This window comes from Caenorhabditis elegans, chromosome V, assembly GCF_000002985.6.
Source record: "Caenorhabditis elegans chromosome V".
NCBI lineage: Eukaryota > Metazoa > Nematoda > Chromadorea > Rhabditida > Rhabditidae > Caenorhabditis > Caenorhabditis elegans.
This window is the reverse complement of record NC_003283.11, coordinates 12,719,316-12,741,829: the sequence shown is the minus strand read 5'-3', so window position 1 is coordinate 12,741,829 and position 22,514 is coordinate 12,719,316. Positions and strand designations below refer to the sequence as shown.

General features: G+C 34.7%; 9 protein-coding genes and 2 non-coding genes across 12 annotated transcripts; 5 read left to right on the top strand and 6 right to left on the bottom strand.

Moving 5' to 3' along the window:
- Window positions 1–624: 624 nt before the first annotated feature.
- cky-1 (PAS domain-containing protein cky-1) lies at window positions 625–5,127 on the bottom strand. Its single transcript, NM_001129377.5, has 7 exons — window positions 4,844–5,127; window positions 2,836–3,346; window positions 2,503–2,717; window positions 2,345–2,451; window positions 2,131–2,296; window positions 1,466–1,691; window positions 625–1,415 (listed from the first exon to the last, which is right to left on the bottom strand). The coding sequence occupies exons 1-7, from the start codon at window positions 5,077–5,079 to the stop codon at window positions 846–848; spliced, it is 2,031 nt and encodes a 676-aa protein (NP_001122849.1). The 5' UTR covers window positions 5,080–5,127; the 3' UTR covers window positions 625–845.
- C15C8.9 lies at window positions 3,914–4,102 on the top strand. Its single transcript, NR_069797.1, has one exon. It is a non-coding gene; the product is annotated as an Unclassified non-coding RNA C15C8.9 (non-coding RNA).
- A 350-nt stretch (window positions 5,128–5,477) lies between the features above and the next one.
- On the top strand, window positions 5,478–5,602 carry C15C8.10. The gene has a single exon (NR_069796.1). It is a non-coding gene; the product is annotated as an Unclassified non-coding RNA C15C8.10 (non-coding RNA).
- Window positions 5,603–5,788: 186 nt separating this feature from the next.
- On the bottom strand, window positions 5,789–7,647 carry xbx-9 (XK-related protein). Its single transcript, NM_073782.9, has 4 exons — window positions 7,111–7,647; window positions 6,877–7,024; window positions 6,459–6,615; window positions 5,789–6,404 (listed from the first exon to the last, which is right to left on the bottom strand). The coding sequence occupies exons 1-4, from the start codon at window positions 7,575–7,577 to the stop codon at window positions 5,851–5,853; spliced, it is 1,326 nt and encodes a 441-aa protein (NP_506183.1). The 5' UTR covers window positions 7,578–7,647; the 3' UTR covers window positions 5,789–5,850.
- Window positions 7,648–8,184: 537 nt separating this feature from the next.
- Window positions 8,185–10,063, top strand: dhs-21 (L-xylulose reductase). Its single transcript, NM_073781.8, has 5 exons — window positions 8,185–8,326; window positions 9,160–9,269; window positions 9,321–9,621; window positions 9,667–9,785; window positions 9,831–10,063. The coding sequence occupies exons 1-5, from the start codon at window positions 8,269–8,271 to the stop codon at window positions 9,996–9,998; spliced, it is 756 nt and encodes a 251-aa protein (NP_506182.2). The 5' UTR covers window positions 8,185–8,268; the 3' UTR covers window positions 9,999–10,063.
- On the bottom strand, window positions 10,037–12,310 carry zfyv-19 (FYVE-type domain-containing protein). Of its 2 annotated transcripts, none has more exons than NM_073780.9 (7): window positions 12,250–12,310; window positions 12,059–12,205; window positions 11,825–12,001; window positions 11,626–11,778; window positions 10,962–11,230; window positions 10,493–10,581; window positions 10,037–10,396 (listed from the first exon to the last, which is right to left on the bottom strand). In NM_073780.9, exons 1-7 carry the CDS (start codon window positions 12,307–12,309, stop codon window positions 10,107–10,109), a joined length of 1,185 nt encoding a protein of 394 aa, NP_506181.2. In that variant the 5' UTR covers window position 12,310; the 3' UTR covers window positions 10,037–10,106. The 2 variants fall into 2 exon arrangements, 1 of the variants encoding a protein (NP_506181.2); NR_023976.1 differs by having other exon boundaries at window positions 10,107–10,396; window positions 10,493–10,589; window positions 11,626–11,785; window positions 12,250–12,309.
- Window positions 12,311–12,412: 102 nt separating this feature from the next.
- Window positions 12,413–13,199, bottom strand: mrpl-49 (Large ribosomal subunit protein mL49; the record flags this gene model as incomplete). The annotated part of the gene is made up of 4 exons (NM_073778.6): window positions 12,413–12,648; window positions 12,698–12,852; window positions 12,894–13,028; window positions 13,073–13,199. 4 exons carry the CDS (start codon window positions 13,197–13,199, stop codon window positions 12,502–12,504), a joined length of 564 nt encoding a protein of 187 aa, NP_506179.2. The 3' UTR covers window positions 12,413–12,501.
- Window positions 13,200–13,717: 518 nt separating this feature from the next.
- Window positions 13,718–14,195, top strand: rpl-28 (Large ribosomal subunit protein eL28). Its single transcript, NM_001383425.2, has 2 exons — window positions 13,718–13,924; window positions 13,971–14,195. Exons 1-2 carry the CDS (start codon window positions 13,723–13,725, stop codon window positions 14,147–14,149), a joined length of 381 nt encoding a protein of 126 aa, NP_001369954.1. The 5' UTR covers window positions 13,718–13,722; the 3' UTR covers window positions 14,150–14,195.
- On the bottom strand, window positions 14,194–14,676 carry R11D1.13 (DUF148 domain-containing protein). The gene is made up of 3 exons (NM_001129516.2): window positions 14,481–14,676; window positions 14,328–14,438; window positions 14,194–14,285 (listed from the first exon to the last, which is right to left on the bottom strand). The coding sequence occupies exons 1-3, from the start codon at window positions 14,616–14,618 to the stop codon at window positions 14,247–14,249; spliced, it is 288 nt and encodes a 95-aa protein (NP_001122988.1). The 5' UTR covers window positions 14,619–14,676; the 3' UTR covers window positions 14,194–14,246.
- Window positions 14,677–15,836: 1,160 nt separating this feature from the next.
- nssp-67 (Neuropeptide-Like Protein) lies at window positions 15,837–17,272 on the top strand. The gene is made up of 3 exons (NM_001269517.2): window positions 15,837–15,921; window positions 16,865–16,958; window positions 17,054–17,272. Exons 1-3 carry the CDS (start codon window positions 15,904–15,906, stop codon window positions 17,164–17,166), a joined length of 225 nt encoding a protein of 74 aa, NP_001256446.1. The 5' UTR covers window positions 15,837–15,903; the 3' UTR covers window positions 17,167–17,272.
- A 1,674-nt stretch (window positions 17,273–18,946) lies between these two features.
- Window positions 18,947–21,817, bottom strand: R11D1.7 (Seven TM Receptor). Its single transcript, NM_073777.3, has 8 exons — window positions 21,641–21,817; window positions 21,517–21,591; window positions 20,387–20,719; window positions 20,133–20,334; window positions 19,876–20,047; window positions 19,680–19,832; window positions 19,350–19,473; window positions 18,947–19,297 (listed from the first exon to the last, which is right to left on the bottom strand). Exons 1-8 carry the CDS (start codon window positions 21,770–21,772, stop codon window positions 19,103–19,105), a joined length of 1,386 nt encoding a protein of 461 aa, NP_506178.2. The 5' UTR covers window positions 21,773–21,817; the 3' UTR covers window positions 18,947–19,102.
- Window positions 21,818–22,514: the final 697 nt, after the last annotated feature.

The following is a 22,514-nucleotide window of genomic DNA, read 5'->3' as shown; positions in this document are numbered from 1 at the left end:
TTCTTTTCAGAATTGAACCCGGATTGATAAACTGTGCTTTGTGATTCGTTGAAGTTTGTCATGTTTTTGTTGTGTTTAGCACAATTTTGTCAGTTTTAATGCTTTTATTTATGTACGCAATTATTCGAACAAGGAATGGTAGTCAAGGTAGTCTCAAACGTCAAAACGAATTGAATATCATCTGAAACTAACTTTAATTTAGGCTAGCTTACCACACACATTTAGAGCAGATCTTACCTCGGATTCCTTCAAAGTTCTGACCCGAAAATTCTCAACCAAAAATGGTGCCGATTTGTCAAGTTTTAAAATTACTTCAAAATAATCTATTGGTGCCGAAGGATAATAAACATAAGTGGCCTGCTTTTTTTTAAAAGGAGCTTGGATTCCATAAAAAAAATGAACTGAAAAAAATTCAGATCATCATTTGAAAGGTTCGTTTGACCGTTGGAAATATTTTTTTGTCTCTAGATAAAATCATACGTTTTTACTGCAATACAACTTATTTCGAAGGCTATTTTGACGAGAATTATTTGATTGATTAAACCTGGAGACTAAAATTCAATAAATAATTATTTTTGAAGTATTGTAAATTTTTTCAGTAATGCTTTATCTTGTGGAATAAAAAACAATAAAATATTTATTAAAACTTACAAAGAGGAGAATTATAAAATTGAAAGAATGATATAGTCAATATGTGAAAGCTCTTGTAAATCTACCCGGATAAATACTGATAATGAATGAAAATGAAAGACATCAATTGAAAAGTCTATAATGGAAATAAATATAAGAGATAAATTTGAGTAATGGAATGAAATGAGATACTAGAGTACTAATTTTCAATTATTTTATACAGCCCAACTTCGTTTTCGGTTGTAATAATCAAAATGGTAAGGATGCGGAGGTTGGGAATGATGTAGGTGTTGATTGAGATGTTGATGATGGAATAGAAAGTTTGATTGTCCGTAATTTGATGGAGGACATGACATGGGAGGAATTGGAGTCATTTGAAGAGGATGATTCGGTTGGGATTGATGCTGTTGTTGGAGGTGGTGTTGATGTTGCATTGCAAAATTTCCATCAAATAGTGCTGGTCCTAGATATTTGTACAATTCGGCGGAATCAAATGCATTTGGCATAGAATGACGATGACCAAAATTAACATTTGAAGGAAATGAATGAGCTGGGGATGTTGCTGGAGATTGCTCAACTTGCCGAAGAATTTCGTCCACTTCATCTTTAAGCTCTGGGAGCACGTCATTTGAAGGTAAAATGTCTTCAAGAATGTCTAATGGGAATGCATTATGATGAGGAAGTAAAGATGTATGAAGGGATGCAGAACTCTCCGGTGATGATGACTCGGGGGTAAATAATGGAATTTGAGTATTGATTGGACGCATTGGAATTTCCACTTTTATCTGAAAGTTCATAAAGTTAAAATTAAATCGAAGTTTTACGTTCTAATCACCTGATTGTAATCCAATGACGGAAAACCTGGTGCGATTCCTGCTCCAATAAGAGGCTTCTGCTCAACGAGCATTGGCGGCTGCTCAGTGAATGGTGGAGTTTGCGGACTTGATGGTTGTTGTTCTTCGGATGGTGGTGGAGAATCTTGACATGAAAAAACTGTTGGGTAAGTGTGTCGCATGCTGTAGATCCAGGAATTCGCTTGAAGAGTCGCAGCTTCCAGATCACTGAAAAATTTAATTGTAGGGTCTAGCTTGGAGTTACGGAATATTTGTAAATCTTTGAAGGAGCTTTTCTGTAAATACTCTAATAATCATGTAACTTAACCCACTCAATATAATACTAATAACCTTCAAATCATATTAAATTTTAGAGACATTTCTGCCGAAGTTTTGGTAATATTCCAAATTTTGAGCAGTTTAGAACGATCTCGAATGTTTGAGATGTCTATGTACAACGTTTACAACATAATAGATAAAGCATAATTATAAAAATACGAAATCTTAGAAAAAATTGTTCTTAAGGATTTCCAAAGTTATGAGTGTATAGAACTCATAGTAAATAGAAAAGTAAAAAAAAACATATTTTTTTTACATTTTTGTTGATATGTGGAGTGGTTTTGGACGGGAAAAAGTCTTAAACTATTTTCGCGTTCATAAAACTTACGTAAGTTTCTGATGGAAGCAGTGTATAACATGACGAAGTCTTTTTCCATCACTATTCAACTCATTATTTGGTCGAATTGAGAATACTGTATGCAACCATATCCATTCTCCATTTGCAGCTTGTAATCGAATTAATGCAAGAACTGACCCTTCTTTCTCTTGACATACTGAAAAAAATTATGTAAAAGTATTTCACACAGTATCTTAAAACATACATAATCGATGTTTATGAGCAATTTCGGGTACATGATTAGGATGAATCATTCCGTACCAAGACATTCCTTTCAATTGCTCTTTACTGAATCCCAAATGTTGAGAGGCCCTGAAATTGATCAATAATAAAATTCAAGTTTTTAACATTTTTCATGCTTACATTGTATCGGCTTCCTTAAATTTCATATCCAAATAATGTTGAGTACTAAACACATGTGTATTTCCAGTGGACATTCCTTCAGCATTTTCTGGATTTATAAGAGGTTGACAATAAGCCGAGAAAACTGGCTGATCACAATCAGGTTGAGAGTTTTGAGCATTCAATTGTTGATAAAATTCGGCAGGTTGAATATATCGACCTTGGAATAGGACGAACTGAAAATCCCAATTTTTGCTTTGAAATAACATATTTTTGGCATTTGGCATGTCCCCAATGCAAAGTTAGCATGACTTCGAAAAAAATGATAGTATTCTAAATGAAGTTAATTCTTACTTTATGATACTGTAACTGTCGTTTTGCAGTTCTTGCCAAATTCAATCGACATATGAATACTCTTTCCTCCGGAAAAGTTGCAGCTCCTGGAGGTCCACTTGCAAGTTCTGCCTGTACAGCACCATGATCTCTCCCATCCACCAAATCATAAATTGAATCTCCCTGACACATAATCTCTTCAACTGAATGTCCCAGGTACTCGCTTGCATTATCGGAAACATGAAGTATTTTTCCACTTCTCGTGACCATTAACATGAATCCTCGAAGAGCTTTGCAGATATCGATGCCACGTGGCATTGGAGATGACATCTGCATTTGTAACATTTGCAGCTGGGGTTGTAGAACTGTTTGTTGATATCTATGTTTCCGTATGAAAATACACCCAAGGGACATCACTTGTAACTGGAAAAGTCGATCCTTGATAAGATCTGATAGAGGAAGAAGATCTCGAAGCTTCTGAATCTCCACATTGATCTGATCTCTGCGTTGCTTTGAAGCTCCACGAGTTGACCTAGAAAATACGAATTGTTTGTATAGACTGTGACGCAATATGTTAATTTCTTGGCGCATGAGAAATGAAGAACGAATGTTTGCATTGGTATCCGAGGGGAGAAAGTTTAGATTGTGAAACGGTTTGAAAAGCTTCATCTCTAAATTTCCCGGGGTGAGAAGATTTACTTTTAATTTCAAATAAAATAATGTTCGTGAAATTTTCTAAGGTAAAAATTATACGCTAAACATCCAAGAAAGTTCTCTATGATTTTTGTTATGATTTTTGTTTTCAAATATAAAATAAATTAGCACATTTTAAATATGCATATTCAGATAAACAAACGTCAAATGGTACAATAACCAGTTTTTGGAATCTACTAAACTCGGCCGGGCTCAAATTTGAGTTTTATTTTTGCTGAAATCTCTACTTCAAGCGTATCGAAAAATGTATACTCACTATCAAAGGAACCTTAAACACTTCTCAGTTATTTAATAAATTGAGCTTTGAATTGAGCTTTGAGCCACTTCTAACTCGTGTTTGTCTTTTTATGGCGCAATATGTAAATTCTGCTAATTCATTCTCTCCGATTTTCTCAGCCGTTCGTTCATATTTACTTTTAAATATACAGACTCTGTGGGATATTCACCTTATTTCATTTCAACACACACGTGACGTCAGAGTGTCCGTGCGGAAAAAGAGCGGAGCACGGAAAGTTCCGCGCGGAAAGAAAAAGGTCTTTGAAAGAAGTTGGTCAAACTTAGAACATGATGACCCTTTAGCGGGAGGTGAAAGGGAGACAAGAAATTGAAAATGTTTATTTAAGAACTGGTTAGGTTTCGAAACTTGTAAGATATCCGGGAAGAAATTTGAGCTTTTGAAAATTTGGGATTAATTGTGAAATCATTATCTTATCATAGACATAGACGAACATAAGAAAAGTTTTAGACCACATTATTGTGGACTATATACATCTTCCAACTAGGCCTAAAAATACCTACTCTCCTGCTTACACGCATGCCATAAATAGAAAAATAAACAGAAGAGAAACTTAATTTGTTATGAAAAATCATACTGTAAGGGGTAACTTTGCAAAAAATTCACTGCTCAAATTTAAGACCAGATACGGCTGCCTTGTTGGAACGCTTTTTAGAATTTTTAAATTGCATGGAAGACCTAGTAATATCCGTTTCTTCACTTTATTGTGAATATTGAATTCCTCAAAATGGTATTATTAGGCTTTGAACAATTGACATCTAAACATTTTGTTTTTGAAAATTACTGTCAGCTTTTTTAAATAGTCAAAACCTAATCATATCCACTATGAAAAATAGAACCCCTGCAAAATTATTGAGCAAAATTATGAAACTATAAAACTGATGGCATGGATGGAGGATGAGTTTCTAGGATCTAGGATTTCTAGGATGGTTGAACTGATAATTGAACTTAGCAAAGTTTTCAGAAGAAAGATAGAAAAATAAAGTTTGAAGTGGAATGATATAATTAGATACAACTCACCTTTGCTGGCCATTGACTAAGTTGCTCCCATTAGAGCTTCCTGCTGAAGACATTCCCATTGTATTATTATTAGGAACATTAATTGAATTGTTGTTAAGTGCTGAACCACTACTGCCAACCGATGCTCCAACGTGATAGGCACAATGTTGCAGTTGAAGAGCTTGTTGAACTCCGCCTCCAGCTCCGGTTGTTCCGGAAGAAAAGGAAGAAGCATGTAGAGGCACCGTCGTGCTCATCTCTTTCTTCACGGAGCTCTTCGTGCAGCCACGCAGACTATGCGATATGTGCGGGAACACGGGCGATCTTCGTGAGGTCACGCCCTGACCATCTACCTCCCGAACTCCGCGCGGACACCGCGTGTTACGTCACTGACTATCTCCGCCCGCCTAGAAAAGGAAAGCACCTCTCTCGTTTCGAATGGACAGTAATCCTCACTGTACTTGAGAGAGCCATGGCCGCGGCCGCGACTGGCGCGTCCATTGTTTGCTCGATCACTCTCTCTTACTTTCATTTACTCTCTCAGATTTCAATTTCACTCATCTCTTTCATTTTTCCATCTTGTAGGTTAAGGAAGTACGGGGGGAAGTACCTAGTTACTGCCCCCCAGGTACTGACCACTGTCTCTGCACTCTTTGTTTATCAACACGGAGGTGAGGAAAACCGCTAGCTAAGCGGTGCCAGCATGTTGCAATAGGTAGCAAAAGTGAGTGTACACTGAGAAATGTGTACTTTTCTTTTTCCGCATTTTGACCTTTCTAGGAAATTGAGTACTTTTGGCGTATGTTAAGTGATACTTAGGGAGAGCATTAAACAGGGTTAGTTTTTACTAATTAAAAAAAAAGCTAAACACACATAATAAACAGTTATAATGAGTTCTAAATCATAACTTTACTGTCGTAATTATGCATTTACCGGAGTTGTTTTTCATTTTAACTTTTGAAATTTGTTAACAGGGAGTTTATTTAGTGAAAATGAAAAATTCAAATTAACTTAAAACTCTTAAGCTCTTAGTTCACTTGAGCTGCAGGATGTCCGTTATCATATGCCATTGATGGAGTATAGACAATTGTTGTTTGCATGTTTTGTGGAAGTTGAAGCATACCAGGAGCGAATCCGATTCCAGGATACATTGGTGGAGCTTGTGGATGACCATGAGCTGCACCATGAGCTGGCGAAGGTACTTGGTGGGGAATTGGCATGGGTTGAGGATGTTGAGCGACTGGAGCAATAGCATGATTAACTGGAGGATTTGGAGGTGTTGGTGGTGGTGGACTCTTTTTCTCTCCGGTATCCATTAGCAATGGTTGATTTTGGGTTGCGATGAAGACCTTGTTCTGTGTGGCGGTTGGATTTCCAGTTGGGTGATGTTGACGACGAATCCATTGATCAATGGCAAATCTTGATGAAACGGTTAGGAAGAAGGCAACTAGCATGAACAGGCTCATGAACAAACGAACAGTGTCAAATGTCAGAAGTTGAATTGCCAGTGCAGTGTAGTATACAGTTTTTTCATCGTCCGAGTTCCAAAGGTATGGCGCGAAAAGTTCGGCGATTTTCACATCTGAAAAGAATACGATAAAACCAATTAAAATTCAATTCAGTTGCAAAAACTTACAAAACTCAAACCATTGAGGAATATTCATTACAATTACAGCAGCTGCTCCAAAACCAAGACGGCTACGTGCATCATCGACAACTGGATCACCAGTCAGAACTGCCATGTTTGTTCCGGCTGCTGGTTTTGGTTTGCACATTAATCCAACACACAAGCACTGGAAAACATTTTTGATTTTCTATATTTAAATTTCATTTGAAGGTGGAATTGTTGAATTACTGTCAATAGATATGTGTAGGGGTGTAGAAGTAAAGTGCAAAACAATTACACTGAAAACGATCTTTAAATAGGATCACACCACTTGTTGGCTTCGGTTAAATTTTCTACTATTCTTTGGATTTTTTCACACTTTGTTTAATACCTCACTAATGTATAACTGGGCACTGATGTCCACCTTTAGAGATCAAAAATAGATTACCACTAGAAGCTCGGCAATGATTCCCACTGTGCACAAAAGGTAGGTAAAAAACAGTGCAGAAGCAGGAAGTGGGTTCCATTGGGATGCGATGAAATGATATGAACCAGAGAGTATAGCAGCAAAGAAGAGCACAGCAAAGTAAGATGTCCTGGAAAATATCGGAGGCATCAACTATTCATTTAACAAAAAATGTTATTCAAGATTTTTGCTGTGTCATTCTAACCATTTTCTTACCATGAATCACAAGGATTAAAGTTTTGTCTTTTCCTTGCAATTACAATCAACGCCGAGAGAAAAATCACAGATCCAATGGATGTAGTGAGGACTGCTGTAGTGTAAAACCAGTTGAAGAACATCAGAAAAACCATGTACCACCATCCATAAGCTCCAAGCATGATACTGTAGATAGCCAGTGCAATCTTGAACAGAGATGACAGTCCAAGTGGAATGTAGACAATAGTCAGAAAGACCTTCGTGATATCACGCTTCATTTTCAAAGAAAGCAGAAAGAAAACTGCGATGATTGAAACTTCAATTGCGGAGAGTCCAGCTCCAATTGGTCCTCCGTAAAATGCTTTCTTTGTGTAGAGTTCATCAGGAAAATCACAGCTTATCTTCACTTTTTTCTTCACAGTTGTTGAATTACAAAAAAGAGTGGTAAGTAAAGGAAGACCCGGGACTGGGTCCATGTCCGTCGACATGGTTACACGATCTTTATATCACTTCAATAGTTGGGATTTTATTGAAGCTGAGATTGAGAATAAGAAATGTGGCGAGTTGAGTGGCTAGATTGAACAGGTGAAATGCCATGTTGCTATGGTTACTCGTCACGAAGTTTCAGCTGTTCTTGGACGCAGATCTTGTGATATTGAAATTGGTTGTTGATGTAAAAAAAATTAAGACGGAGACACTAACGAAGCTAGCCAAAACAAACTTTTTACGGAAGGTTGAGCTTAATGTTAAGTGGGACATATACGTTTGATGGTACCTGAAACTACCAGGAAAGTATGATATTTTGCAAGTCTTTGAACTTTTGGGATCATTTTTGCTCTTGAACTCATCCTCTAATATATATCATAAGCAGCAAAAACAAAGTACTCGATTTTGCTGCTTATGATATACTATTTTTTGAAACGAGCGTTTTAAAGAAAATTGTGTACATTGTTTCGGTGCTCAATAGTTTCATTGTTACATACTTTGCAAAATGAAAGGGTTTTCCCTGTCGATCTCGAAATAGAAACCATTATGACGATCATCAATACACAATTGGACGCAGATTGTTAGAGGAATGGCATTGATAACAAAAATAGTCACAATATAAAAGTTGATCGTGTTGGGTAGAATGGGGTAGATACTACACATTTTCTGATATTCATATCATCTGACGAAACAATGCCCGCCAATTACGATTTCACTGACAAACGTATACTTGTCACAGGAGCAAGTCAAGGTAAGTCTTGAGATGTTGAAAAAGTTAAGATGGGTTGTTTCAATACAAACCAAATACACTTGTTTTGGGTTCCATTTAACAAATATGAAATTGAGATAGCTCACTACAGGAAATAGACTTGATATTTAGACAGAAAGTTATGTTGAGATAAGTTTTTGTACCACTCGGAGTTGGTGCCAACTTATTGCCCAACTTTTGACCTATAGTTGAAAACTTCACGGAAAACGTCAAATCTCTTTTCCGACGATTGTTCTATGTTTTGAGTTTAGATATGTTTGCAAGGTTTGAATTGAAGTTGACCAGGTTTTCCCTGGTCTAGTATAAGTTTATTTGTAGTTTGAAGTAAGGAAATGTTAAAAATTATCTGCTCAATTAAAAAAAACCATTAAACATTTGGAGCCACTGAATCAGTTTTCTGAAATCTCATGAAGATTTGTACTTTTTAAGTTTTCAAAATGTTTAATCCATATTAATTTAACATTTCAAATTTAGGCCAATGTGATAAAAGACCGATGGTCTCTCTGATTACTTCCGGTGTAATTATGATCTAGTTCAAATGGAGAGGAAAACGTTGATATACGATAATATGATAACACTATAATCTTTAATCAAAAATTTGTTGTATCATCAACATTTTATCATTCCGTTTGAAAATTATAATTATTTTACGATTATGTTTGAGGAAATTTCTGGCATTGAAAACAAGAGTACATCCTTCCTAGTCGGTAAAAAATATATTACGCGAACAAAGCTAAAAATAGAATAAAAATCGTTCATGAAGACTTCCGATGGGGTGATTGTGAATCATACATCACAATTTATCACATTTGCAGGAATTGGAAAAGAAATCTGCCTTTCGTTGGCCAAAGCTGGAGCGCAGGTTATTGCATTCGCGAGAAATGAAGCAAATTTGTTGAGTCTTGTCAAAGAGACTACTTCTTTGGTAAGTGAAAATATAAAATATTACACCAATCTGATTAAATTAATATTTCAGAGATATACAATAATTCCAATTGTTGGAGATGTGAGTGCCAATGAAGAGGTCCTTTTCAAACTTATCGTACCACATTTCCCAATTCATGGTCTTGTAAATAATGCTGGAATTGCAACAAATCATGCAATTGGACAAATTACTCAACAATCAATTGATAGAACATTTGCAGTCAACGTAAGGGGACCTATTCTCATTGCACAATTAGTTGCTAGAAACTTTGTGGATAGACAAATCAAAGGATCAATTGTTAATATTTCATCACAAGCAGCCATTCGTCCATTGGATAATCACACTGTTTATTGTTAGTTTAAAACTTTACTGAAATAATGTACATCTGAAAGTTCAGGTGCATCAAAAGCTGCTCTTGATATGGTCACAAGATGTCTTGCAAATGAATTGGGATCCCAGAATATTCGAGTTAATAGTGTCAATCCAACTGTTGTGATGACTGATATGGGAAGAGATGTAATAATTTTCAAATTGAAAAGAGAGCATAATTAGACTTTTTAGAACTGGAGTGATCCTGATAAGAAGAAGAAGATGCTCGACAGAATGCCGATCAAACGTTTTGCTGAGGTTGACGAAGTTGTGAATGCTGTCCTTTTCCTTCTTTCAGACAATGCTTCAATGACTACTGGATCCACTTTGCCTGTCGATGGAGGATTTTCGAATAACTAAAGTTTTTAATTTTAAGATTGAGACGATGTATATAGGTGAACAATAAATACATTTATTTACAAGAAGCTCGTAATTTAACATACATAGAAAAAAGATAAATAATATTTACTATTGTTTTGAATCTTTTCTGAACAACTTTTCAAATAATCCCTTTTTCTTCGGTGAGCTCGAGTTGCTCGGTGTTGACGCCTTGTTTGATTCCGAAGTTTGAGGAGGCAGATCTTCTGAATTTTCGGCTTCGTGAAGAATCTTTTTGAAAGTCTCTTCGTCTAAGGACTTCTCGTCTTCATCTTCATCTTCATCTACAGATAATTTTTCGTTTCTTCGATCCCAAAATCCACCAATTTCTTTCGTGATCTTATCATTCCATTGAATAGCGTCAAGAGACTTCTGACGAGCTGAAATTGTAGCAAAATTAAGAAATTAAGCTGGCAGTAAAAAGGTTTGTAAAAGACTGTGTTGAAGAAATATTCAAATTTTCGTTTTAAACTTACTAGATTTCATGAGAGTTCTGAGTTCAGCGGCATCATGTTCTTCTTGCTTCTTGGTTTCAGCTACACGTTGTTCTGCGTCTTGAAGAATACTGGAATACTATTGAATATGCGTAAAACTTTAAAAGTCTACAGCAGGGTTAGTACTTTTTTGGGGTTTGTTTATTTTTGTAATATTTCGACGAAAATTTGTTTTTTTTTTTGGTTTTTGTGACAAAACACCAAAAAACTAATTTTCTATATTTTAAACACTTTTCATATTTTACAAATGTTCTTTAGCAAACTGTGGTTTTCAGTTTTTGTAAAAAGTTCCAATTTTCGAATCCAAAAAAAATTTTGTTTGATTTTTTTTGGTTCGAATTTTTCGGTCCCAGTTCTACAGCTTGCTGACTGAATTTTATTGAAAAGTATTGTAATTCTCAAAAAAAACTGTATTTCAGTTTAATTTCAAATAAAAAATTCACCAACTCACTTATTAATCTCATTCATTTCTTCTTTCGTTGCTTCACTAAACTCTGTGTTTGCAGAAACCATTGATTCTCGTATTGAAGCATCATCTTCTCTATTTTTTTCTTTTTCATCTTCAAATATTTTCCTACGTCTTGCTTCAAGCTCATCCCAGTCTTTATGTTCCATTTCCTCTTCTTTTTTTTCAATTCTTGCACGATCTTCAGCTACTCGCATTAATTCAGATGGATTATTGGCGTTCATCGCAGGTTCCTTGGAAGAAGACTTTAGCCACTGAAATGTTAAAAATGGTATTTAGGCGTAAAAAATCAACTTCTGAGGTGGACGGCAATTATTTTCGGAAACTCTACAAAACGACCTACTGGCCAATGTTTTTCTAAAATCTTACAATAAAAATTAGTGTCAAAATATAGAAAACTATTTTGTTTGAAAGAAAATAACATGTATTTCAGTTGAAACGCTTGAGAAAATTCACGAAAACGGTCTGAAAGTTGTTAATTGCCGAAAACAGAGCTCTTTAATTTGATTATCTGCAATTTGTAACTTTAAGGTCATTTTAAACACTTTTTTTTAAATTTTCAACTGAAAAAATTATATTTTCAGATGAATCAAGTAATTTTCTATATTTAAGACACATTTTTAATTAAAAACATCCTTGTCCAACTTACACTTTGAGGATTACGTATCACTTCTACATCACATTCTCGAAGTTTTGCTAATCGTTCTTCAATTTCTGATATACTGAGTGGTTCAATTTGTGGTGAAATATCTTCTCGCAGTTTAAGTCTTCGCTGTTCCAGGTCATTGGTCGGATAATTTGGCTGAAAACTGAAAAATAAATTAAGAAAATTCCGTGACGCTAATTACCTTGGTCTGCTGCGATGGAATTTCTGGCGAATTCCTGAATTTAGTTGCTTTGACTTCACTATTTTTAATCTGATTTTGATTTGTGTGCGAATTCCTGAATGATGGCGGTGGAAGTCCATCACCCCACCAATTTTTATTCGATTTATTCGAATTATCTGGTAGAGGCGTTGATGTTATCTGAAAAAAATCGTGGGATTAATATCTATTTAGTTTTTACTTTGTTCTTTTTCTTACAGTCGCGCTGGGCTTCATTTTGGCAGATTCCAATTTTTGATAGCAATTGTTACAGACAATCATTGGTAAATCCGAAAGTGTGGGAATAATTGCACGATGAGGCAGACATTTCTTACAGAAGGAGAGAGCACAATTCGAGCAGCCGGCCTGAAAAAATAGAAATTAATTAGTTTTTGATGCCAGAAAATAACTTCTCTGTTTAATAATGAATATTTAGTTCTGCAGTTTGTGCAACAAATTGAGGAAGGCATTCTAGAGAAGAATTTCGGCATTTCGCAATGATACAAAATGAAGAGAATAAGGAAATGACGGTGAAATAACCGGTTTGAAGGTAAAAATGATAAAGTAGACAATTGAATTTTTCTAGTTCATTCTCCAACAATAAATTCACAACAAAACAAATCTGCCTAGATAAAAAACTAAAAGATATATCAAGAATACATCTAGAATCCTTTGCTGTAGAAGAATTGCTCAATAAGAACACGTGGAGCTCCTTTAATTTTGATACGACCTTTCAACTCATCGACGTGACTGGCGATCGAATGTCCAAGATGTTCTTCAAGATAGGAGCGGAGATCATTTTCGCAAGCCTGAAAGATATTTATGTTGATTCAGGATTTAATAATGTTCCCAACTTACAAAAATGTCTCCGTCGACGTTTCTGATAGTTACTAGCTCGACATAATCAAAATCCAACGTTTTCTCATTCAGTAAATCCCTTTTTCGTTCCAAATAAAGAGGAAGAAGATGGTCATGACGACGTCGAATGTAGTATTGATGTGTCTTGGCTGCTTCTGAAATATTTCGATGCGGTATGAATTTAATCTGTATATACCTGTCGGTGGTGTCCATCCGCTTGGTGTAGGATACTTTTCGTGCTCAGGAACATTCGGCACCACTTCTATTGGCATCAATCTTTCCACATACGACCAATCGATAGGAGCTTCTTCGACCGTTGCAAGACTTCTGGCTGTAATTGCTAGTAGAAAAATTATATGATAATAAATAACTTACACTTTTCAGGGAGAGCATGTTTCCATGGATTTTCCCAAAGTTTCTCAGCTTTTTCGACTGAAGTTGTTGAAAAAGACAACCTGGAAACTGCTCGAGGGGAGAAAATGCGGAGAGAAGAACCCAGCATCTTAATAAAATTATATAATTTTGAATAAAATCAAATTAAAAATAAGATTAATTGAAACACAACAATAGAATGCAGAAAATTACTCATAAGAAATAATTTATTTTGAAAGAAGTTGTGTCGATTTACGATAAAAACTACACGCAAACGAGGCTCCGCGTTTACACCGTTTGGCAATGGAGCGCGCTTGCTATTAGATTTTAGGCCAGCTCAACGAAAGTTTAATTTATTTTTCTTCTTTTTTTCCATTTTTTTGAGTAAAATATCGAATTTTTTGTATTAATTCTGTAAATTTTATAATTTGCAACTATTTTGGCGTATTCTGCTTGTTTTTATCAGCGAATTTTTATGCATTTCAGTCAAAAGTTTGAGCAGGAAAAATGACATTTAGGACTTTGTAAAATTGTATTCTTAAATTTGCTTGAAAACCTACGTGTACAATTGATTTTATTGAATTTTTCTTACGTTTCCCGTTGTATCTTATTGTATTTAACTTTCATCATAAAATAATTTATTTCCAGGTAAAATGTCCGACGCTCTCGTGTGGCAAGTCATCCGCAACAACAGCGCTTTCCTCAGAACCCAGCGCGGAATCGGAAAGCGATTCTCCACTGAGAAGTTCAACCTCAAGAAGGTGAACAGCCCAAAATACAGTGGACTCGCTAACAAGCACGCCATCGACGTCAGCGCCGCCGCCAAGGGAGTCGTTGTATCTACCAAGAACGAGAGTAAGAGATTTTTTAAAAATTTATTTTTTACACTGTTTTTTCTCAGAGGGAAGACCAGCCAAGGCCGTCACCACCTCCACCTTGAGCAAGACCCCAGTTGCTTCAGTCCGTCGCTTGGCCAAGAACGCCGGATTCAACAAGTTCAACAAGCTCGCTCAACGTCGTGCCGCCGCCATCGTCCGCTCCCAAGTGAAGAAGGCTAAGGTCCAAAAGACTGACGCATAAATGACGTTTGTTACGTTGTTGTTATGAATATAAAGTGTTACAGCTTATCAACACGTTAAAATTTTTTATTCAAAAAAAAAGTGAAAAATCAAGACAATTAGGAGTTGTTCTTTGTGAAGCACTCAATCCATCTTTTCTGGAAAAAATAAATATGTAAAATTTAGATTAGAAATCCTACCTTGTCGTCGTCAGATGCATGTTCATCTAAATATAAATCAATATCTGCCTTCAAAGAATCGATTTCGGTTTTTTTGGCACGCTTGTTCGAGTTAGCAATTTTAATCATTGCCTGAAAAATTTTTCAATATCTAAGAAGTCGTTTTAAAAATACCGAATGTTCGTCGATTACACTTTGAACGCCATCAATGGTTTCTTTTGAAATTCCACATTTTGTCAACATTTGAATCGGGAATCCACCACCTCCAGAGCAAATTGATACGAGAAGAAAGGACAGAATCAAAAATTTCATGTTGAAATAGCACTCAAATCGGCTCAACGTTGAATGGGCATGCATTCGACGAAAGGTCGATCACGACATTTTAGGTTCAGTTGAAACCGGTTATAGGGCATGGTATTTTTTCTCATTTGGATCGGTTCTTTGGGATTATCCTAAGTTGTTGCAAATTTTTCAGCATCGAGAAATATGAAAATGGTGTCTGACTGAAAATTACTGTTTGTTATAATATAATTATGGTTGTAAAAAAGTACACTTCCAAAACTTTGTATTTAGAAATGTTCAGATTTTGAAAAGCACATTCACTTGCTTTTGGAAGAACGAAGTTATTTTCCATTATTTTCCTCTTCTACGATTTTGAAGAGTTTAAAGAGTAATGGTCTCGACACGAGCGGTGAACTGATTTAAAAAGCTTTGAATATCTGCCTTTAAGATTACTGTATTAATTTGCACTGAAATCCATCGATTTTTCTTGTTTTCTTCCAATACTGTATGTTTATTATCAATTTTTGTGATTATTATCAATCTCTCTATGATGTTTCGGCCTTAACTTATTCATGTCTATTCACTATTTATTTTTATTTATTTTTGATCACGATTTGAATCGTAATAAATACAATACAATACAATACAATACTTTGTTTTTACAAGTTCCTTTCTCAATTTTCTGTATTATTTGTATTCAAATTACTCATAATAATAGTTTCAAAAACGAAATAAATGTATTCTTTCTTTATTAGTGAAGGAAGAAAACGACAAAAAACGATGGAGATTTTTGAGCAAAATCTACAGTAACCTTAAAGGTGCACACATCAAATTTTTGAATTCGTTCGCAGCGCGTGGCGAGACCATTCCGCATAAATGCGCTCCTTTAAAATCGTAGAAGTGGAAAAAAAATACAAAGTACACAATCTTCCAAACATAATTGTGTGAAAAGCTTTATTATTACGTATATGTCTGAAATTGAGAAAAGTCGAAAATTATGCAAGAAACCGACATGAGTTACAGTAGCTCGTTATCGGCGTGCCGAGACCCATGCGCATAAGATTAAAACATAATGCAGTATTAATAGAGATAATACGATATCCATGAACCCGTTGCCTTGGTTTCAGATAATTTTTTCTCAACTCGAAAACCTCCAGAAAATGATGAAAGTCTAAGAAGGGCGGAGCTCGAGCAAAAGGTGGGAGGGGCGTGAGCACATGAAGACTTTTTGTGTGTGCTCGTTCATTTCTACTCTTTTGGTTCTCAATAAGAATTCTGTGTGTTGTGCGATCAGCCTATCAATATTATTCTCAATATGCAGTTCTTCAATTTGGTAAGTTTTGCAACTGAAAAATCAAATTAAAGATCTTTGAGCAAGTTTTCTGAAATTGGAAATTCGAATTATCTGAAAATAAATAAAAATATTCTTCATTTCTAGAATTCGTTTCTAAGACATCCGTTTATTGACTTCCAAAACAAAATTAAAATTTCTAAAATGATTTATCGTTTTATATTCTATGAAAGCTCTAACATTCGTTAATTTTGTTAGGAATGAAAAGTGCAATTATAGATTTAACTAAAGGAAATCGGTACCCACTCCAATTGACAAATGTTCCTTTTTTTAAATTACCCGCTCTCGTCACGAACGAAGTATTTTTAATCGGGGCAGCAGAAAATGTGTGCGCCTTTAAATAACACAGTAACCTCAGTTTCTTTATTTTGCAAGTTTAAACGGTTTTAAAAATTTTTTGTTGACCAGTTTATTTGGAAAACGTGAAAATTGAAGTTTACAGCAAAAATTTAAAATCTATAAGCAAAAATACCGTCAAGAAGTCTAAATAAATTGGGAGTGGGTTACTGTACTACTTTAAGAGGAACACATTTTTGTGATGTCTAGGTTTGCAAATATTTCGTTCTTGATATCATATGAGAAGGGTACCTTATTTTAAGACTTAACTTTCCCATTTTTCGTGATCCATTCACATATTTGTAGGAATGATATGATAGCCGCCATTTGACTTTTAGAAAGCGTGCCACTTTTTTCACAGAATAGTGGGCATGCTTGTCACCTGATAACTTATCAATCGTTTAGCACTCCGAAGAGAAACGTCATTTACGTTGTTTTTCTGGTATTTTCTGGATCTTGAAAAGACCTCTGAAGCTCATATTATTCTCGCCTGACTAACTAATAATCACTTTGTTCCTGTGTATATGTATGTGTACACACAATTACTTCTTTCCCTATTCTTCTATTCATTTTTCTCCACATCTTCCAGCCTTTCGTCGTTTCCATCATCTTCCTGTTGTTCGTTTTTGTCGTTCCATCGACCCACGCCCAATCGTCTCAAGAAGAATCATTTTTCCGGCTCCGTGAGTTTTCTTAATTGCTTTGGGTTGTTTAAAAACATTTCTGGAAAACTAAAGAGAATAGACATGACATAAAAAATGTTCAAAAATTATTTCAGAGAAATCTGGTCGTCCAATGATGAAAGCATTCCTAAATCGTTTCCCATACCACAATCCAATGTTCACACTTCGTGAAGAAGGTGGACGTCAACGACCATTCTCGGGATTCTGAATTTCAATTATAACTCTGATATATTTTTACGATGATTTTGTTGTTGATGATGATGATAATGATGACAAAATGAGAAAAACGAGAATAAAATTTACTTTTGTTAAAAGTCTTCCTTTTTCCTTTAAAATTTTCTGATCAGAGAGCATATTACGAACTTGGAGTTGATACAAAACGAGCTGAATAATCATATATTGAAACGAACCAAAAAGGTTTTTTAATATGTTACATCCGTAGAATATACGCATTTGAAAATGTTTTAATGATCATTAGAAGGATATAGCATTCGTATCATCTCAATGATCAATTCAAGTGTATTCACGCCCTCTTTTAGTGCGCTCTCGTTATATTCGGTTTTCACAGGAGTTCAACTACAGATTAATTGCATTATATCATATAAGAATTTATATTCCACAGGCCGAGGGTCACGCCCGCTCGCCTTTTATGTTACCTTGGCAGGTTACATCATACCTTCTAAAAAATTTTTTCCACATTCTTCAAGAAAGATGGAATAGTTTTGAGAAATTAAAAATTATAGAGTGAGAACAGGGTAGGGTTTAGAGTAGAGTACGGTACCCCACGAAAAGCTCACATAGAAAATGTTGAAAATTCAATTATTTATTAACTAATTTTAACACAGATAATTGACATCATTGAGCTGACCAATTCCGAAAAATAAATTATTTTTTAAATATTCTCACGAATTTATTGTTTTTGGAAAGATAATTTTTCACAAATATTACGGAAGATATCCTGGTAAATGATGCATTTCGAGGCGAAAAAAAAAACAAAAATTCTCCAAAAATATATTATTACTTTTCACATCATCTTGTCCAAAACTTAATGGTCCATGCAACAGGAAGTGAGTGCACAAAAAAATTCGTCACGTGCACGGAAATACTCTCTGCTAGAATAATTTTCAGTAGTTCAACGCTGAAAAAGAAAAACATTGGAAAAACGCCTGATTTGATTAAAATATCAAGCTGCAGACGTCAAACTATTAACCTTATTAGCAATTAAAAGATATGAAAACATATTTACAAGGATGTTTCTTATCATATCCTTTTTGTTTCCTTGATGAATAAATAAATAAATAAATAAATAAGGATGATATGTGCTAATAAAATGATGATATTTCTTTGGCATTTGCAAAGCTTCCGGTCTATACAATTTTTAAGTTCTTAGCACCTTTTTTACGCCGTTTTTGAGCAGCTGTTCTTAACTTTTAAATTATGCTTCAAATATTTTCGGCAAATAAATTTATATTTCCTTTTTTTTTGTTGAAAATTTCTACACAAAAAATGGATTTTGTAAATGTTTCGGTAAACCCTGGGAAAAAATTTAAAGCCGCGTAGGCCATCCAACATTGCAAAAATACAGTCGCTTTGAAATAATCAAAAATAAATCCCAACCAAAAGTTGAACTTTGATACATGCATATATTCAAAAAAAATTTAAAATATCACAAACTCTGAATCGAATGAATTGTATTCTATCATAAATGATTTTGCAAAGCTTTTCCAAAAGAATAAAATCTTATCAAATCTTCTGATCTAAATTCTTATTTCTCTTCTATTCATCGACCCCTATTCTACTCGAAAATTCTCGCGGAGTTTGGAATAAATGTCAAATGAAATCTATATCTCTTTTCAATTCTTATTCCAGAATCCAATCTTGTTTCATTTATTCTTTTCCGGATTATCTTTCCTTTTCACCACCCACACCAGATTGCTAATGTGGATTTATTACACGACGAATATTTGTCTAACATTTCTTGACTGATGGTCTTTATTCCAAACTCTACGGGAAAAAGTACACGGAGTGACACACATCTATGGGAAAATGAAAATAGGGGAAAAATGAAAAAATATCTTTGATTATTCATCATTCACTATTCTAGAGAAAATACATTTTATAAAAGGAAATGTTTCACACATTAATCAGGAAATATTCAGCGGAGGGCGATCTTTTTGACTCAAAACTTCCTGAATTCTTTCTATCGTTCTCTTGTTTCTTACTGGAACAGTCATTGTCAATGATGAAGTTGAAGATGTTATGAAGAATCCGAGAAGTTGAGAAACGTCAAGTGGTCGAGGAGAAGGTGCTTGTTGTGTTGATGACGACGTGACATTGGTCTACAAAAGTGCCAAGTTGGAAGGCTTCAATATTTTAATTAATTATTGTCACCTGATCATTTGCAGCTTCTGGATTTTTTGGAGACCTGGGTGTGGGTGTATTATGTGAACGTGCTGAATCAGTACGAGGTGTGTCACCACGTATACTTTGAAATCTTTGACTCATTTGAGATGCCCTGGAAATTAGAAATTTGAAATTAAGAACATAAGAACATAACATTGAAGTTTCAAAAAATCTTAAATTTTCTCCAGAAGGCTATTGAAAATTTTTGGAAAATTCGAAAATCATTATTTTTTTTAGAAATGTAAACATTCTTGAACGGAAATTAGTTTGATTCTCGAACTCCAACCAAGTTGTTTTTCAATCTAAATTTTTCACTACCTTCTGAGCAATGCAACAGTCATAAATCCTCTCTCCTCGGAACTTCGCGAACTCAAAATTTCCTGAGGAGACGAAACTTGTTCGATGTCTTCTTGTTCAGCAGAAGCCAAATATCTTTGCTCTCTTGGAACCATCAAACTACTTTGTGGGGGCCTGAATAATTGAAATATTAACTTTTATATGATTGAAAACTGACATTTCTCCGGCGGGAATTGTAGATTGTCGTTGTAGTTTGTTGAATGAATTTAGTGGGTTTTTCATAAGGTTCAAAGCAATATGGCTTCGTGATGGCAAATTCGAACTGCTCGTTGGTTCTTGAACGTTGATACGAGGTACTGGACCGGTTTTTATTCCACGAAGAGCTCGCTCTAGAAATCAATAAGAAGTTTTAAAACGCAAAACTCTAGCAGCAGAATGCGGGGTTTCTCAATTCTCTTTAAAAAAAATCGTTACCAATTGATTTCTTCAACTCAGTCCTTTTTTCAGGATCTTGACAATTGATTAGTATTACAAAAATCCAATTATAAAACGGACTAATGAATAGTATTGCACGTAATGCTCCTGACAAAACTTCATCATCCTCAGTGACCTTCAATAGAACAGCAAGGAGAAATACAACTTTTGGTGTGATAATAAACAATATCACCGAGAAATACTGCAAATAAAAATAAATATTTTCAGTGAAAAAAATTATTAAAAAAACTAACTGTTATAATGTAATATGGAACAAATGTTCGAAGTGGTTTTGTTTTCTCCCTGTCTTGTCGCATCGTCAGACGAATAACAGAAATAGTACAAAAAAGGAAAAGGAATATTTGAACTATTTGATAACTAAACAATCTACTTGCCAATAAAGCTAATGGATCTTCAATCACCCATTGACAAATACTAAAAAAGGCAAATGTGAAGAAGGCGGCGAGTAGAAACACTGTTATCGCCAGGAAAGAGAGCCCAGATTCGACAGCTGAGAGATGAAGCATTGAAAGGTAAATTATATTGACGAATAATGTTGCAAAGACTTCGAACAAACACATATGAGACTGAAAATACATTGATTATTACGTTGATTACGTAGATGCTTCCCAAAAACGATAGATTCCTTCAACTTTATCATTTTTTTGACCGAAAATTGTGCTCAACGTTACTGTCGCGCCAGAAAAATCTTCACTTGAACACATAATCGGAGCAGAATTTGCAAGCCTGTTTTTCCGTCTGTTTATTTTACAAATAAAATGAAGAGGAACATTATAGAAAATTTATTAAAGACTGAAAATACTGTGCTCCGGCTTTGAACGTGGAGCCTGGAATCTGTAGTATTACATTGTTCATGGATCTATCGGTTTTAGGCGACAGTATTTCCAGTATTTTAAATCTGTGCATAATGGTTCTATAAACACAATGTTCAATTTACAATTAAAGTTTATTCTGAAATAATGCAATTACAATTGGAAACACACAACCTTCATTGACGTCTATAACAGCTATTTTGATAGACACAGAATTCCAGGTGAATTGGTTATAACCGATTAAGATTACTTGCGTGTTGACTCTATATGATGACTAAAATCTTTGTTAGACTGTTAAAGATTTCATGGCATACAGGCACGATTTCAGGCTTGCAGGCCTACTTGATGCCTGACTGCTGATAATATTCCAACCGTCTTTCTATATCGGCGTGAATAGGTGTCTTACGTTCAGTCAACCATTTTAATGATACAAACATATTTTGATAAGACAAAAAATTAAATTTCAGTGCTGTCATCAAAAGACACCTCGTTTGAAAAATCTTACTCTTCAACGGAGAAATGAATCTACATATTCGAAAGATCTAACTCACCGCGACCTGCTCGTCAGTTTGCTTGTCGATATTAAAGTAATTCAGGAAGAAAATTATATAAATCAGCATAAACGTCTGAAATCAATAATTGTCAAAACTTAACATTTCACAGCAAAAAACTTACTTGTTGAAACACAAATATCATTCTCGGAGCACAAAGAAATCGTTTTTCAACCAAAAAGGAAGCGGCCAGTGCTCCTAATACAGTAAATACCTCCAGAATAAAAGTTCCTGAAGCTTTTAGTGTTGGAAGCATATTTCAATACTCTACTGGTCTTGAGTTATGGCTTTCGTGTTAAAAAATGTGGGAGTAGGCAGGGTTTTGGTCGGATTTTCACCTGCCTCATGGATATGATCAGCGCCTTCAGGGGATTTCTTAATACGAAAGTTAACAAGAAAATGGCATAGTCACAAGACAAGGAATCAAAAATAAACACTGGAAATGTGTTAACTTCCGATAATGAAGGATCTTTTAAAATTTTAATTATTTATTATTGTTACATGCACATTATCCTTATACATATAGAACATTTAAAATGCTACTAAAACTTTCAGTTCAATAGTTCAATCTTGAAACTCCATTATGAACTTTAAACCAACAAAGCCTTATTGTTTGATGTACCATAAATTAAATTATTTTTCATACATCATACAATCATACAATTTTCATCATACATCATACAATTTTAAAAAATCTAAAAAATGTTAAAAAATCAAAAAAAAAAGTTTTTTTATATTTCCAAAACTTCGGCCGCCCACTCAAATATTGATTATTTTTCAATTTTCATTTTTGCGGTCATAGTTAAAAATATTTTTAGCCCAGACATACAAAAAATAATTTAAAAGAAACCGAAAATATCTCGGGGTACATCTACTTCATAAATAATATGAAAATTGAGAATGCAAAATTGAGATTGCCTGAAACATTACGATGATTATAATAGTCTCCAAAACTGTGCTCTAATATGTTTTAAAAACCTGAATAATGTATTGTTTTT

Coding starts and splice junctions, on each gene's coding strand:
- cky-1 (NM_001129377.5), bottom strand. CDS start 5,079: ATGAGCACGACGGTGCCTCTACATGCTTCTTCCTTTTCTTCCGGAACA. Junction 2,452..2,502: donor TTTAAGGAAGCCGATACAAT/GTAAGCATGAAA, acceptor GATCAATTTCAG/GGCCTCTCAACATTTGGGAT. Junction 1,692..2,130: donor TGCTTCCATCAGAAACTTAC/GTAAGTTTTATG, acceptor TAAATTTTTCAG/TGATCTGGAAGCTGCGACTC.
- xbx-9 (NM_073782.9), bottom strand. CDS start 7,577: ATGTCGACGGACATGGACCCAGTCCCGGGTCTTCCTTTACTTACCACT. Junction 7,025..7,110: donor TTTAATCCTTGTGATTCATG/GTAAGAAAATGG, acceptor GATATTTTCCAG/GACATCTTACTTTGCTGTGC. Junction 6,405..6,458: donor TCCTCAATGGTTTGAGTTTT/GTAAGTTTTTGC, acceptor TATTCTTTTCAG/ATGTGAAAATCGCCGAACTT.
- dhs-21 (NM_073781.8), top strand. CDS start 8,269: ATGCCCGCCAATTACGATTTCACTGACAAACGTATACTTGTCACAGGA. Junction 8,327..9,159: donor TGTCACAGGAGCAAGTCAAG/GTAAGTCTTGAG, acceptor TCACATTTGCAG/GAATTGGAAAAGAAATCTGC. Junction 9,270..9,320: donor TCAAAGAGACTACTTCTTTG/GTAAGTGAAAAT, acceptor TTAATATTTCAG/AGATATACAATAATTCCAAT.
- zfyv-19 (NM_073780.9), bottom strand. CDS start 12,309: ATGCCTTCCTCAATTTGTTGCACAAACTGCAGAACTAAATATTCATTA. Junction 10,582..10,961: donor GAAATGAATGAGATTAATAA/GTGAGTTGGTGA, acceptor ATAGTATTCCAG/TATTCTTCAAGACGCAGAAC. Junction 10,397..10,492: donor CAGAACTCTCATGAAATCTA/GTAAGTTTAAAA, acceptor CTACAATTTCAG/CTCGTCAGAAGTCTCTTGAC.
- rpl-28 (NM_001383425.2), top strand. CDS start 13,723: ATGTCCGACGCTCTCGTGTGGCAAGTCATCCGCAACAACAGCGCTTTC. Junction 13,925..13,970: donor TGTATCTACCAAGAACGAGA/GTAAGAGATTTT, acceptor GTTTTTTCTCAG/AGGGAAGACCAGCCAAGGCC.
- R11D1.13 (NM_001129516.2), bottom strand. CDS start 14,618: ATGAAATTTTTGATTCTGTCCTTTCTTCTCGTATCAATTTGCTCTGGA. Junction 14,439..14,480: donor GTGTAATCGACGAACATTCG/GTATTTTTAAAA, acceptor AAAATTTTTCAG/GCAATGATTAAAATTGCTAA. Junction 14,286..14,327: donor ATGCATCTGACGACGACAAG/GTAGGATTTCTA, acceptor TATTTTTTCCAG/AAAAGATGGATTGAGTGCTT.
- nssp-67 (NM_001269517.2), top strand. Junction 16,959..17,053: donor AGAATCATTTTTCCGGCTCC/GTGAGTTTTCTT, acceptor AAATTATTTCAG/AGAAATCTGGTCGTCCAATG.
- R11D1.7 (NM_073777.3), bottom strand. CDS start 21,772: ATGCTTCCAACACTAAAAGCTTCAGGAACTTTTATTCTGGAGGTATTT. Junction 21,592..21,640: donor TGATATTTGTGTTTCAACAA/GTAAGTTTTTTG, acceptor TATTGATTTCAG/ACGTTTATGCTGATTTATAT. Junction 20,048..20,132: donor TGAGTTGAAGAAATCAATTG/GTAACGATTTTT, acceptor ATTGATTTCTAG/AGCGAGCTCTTCGTGGAATA.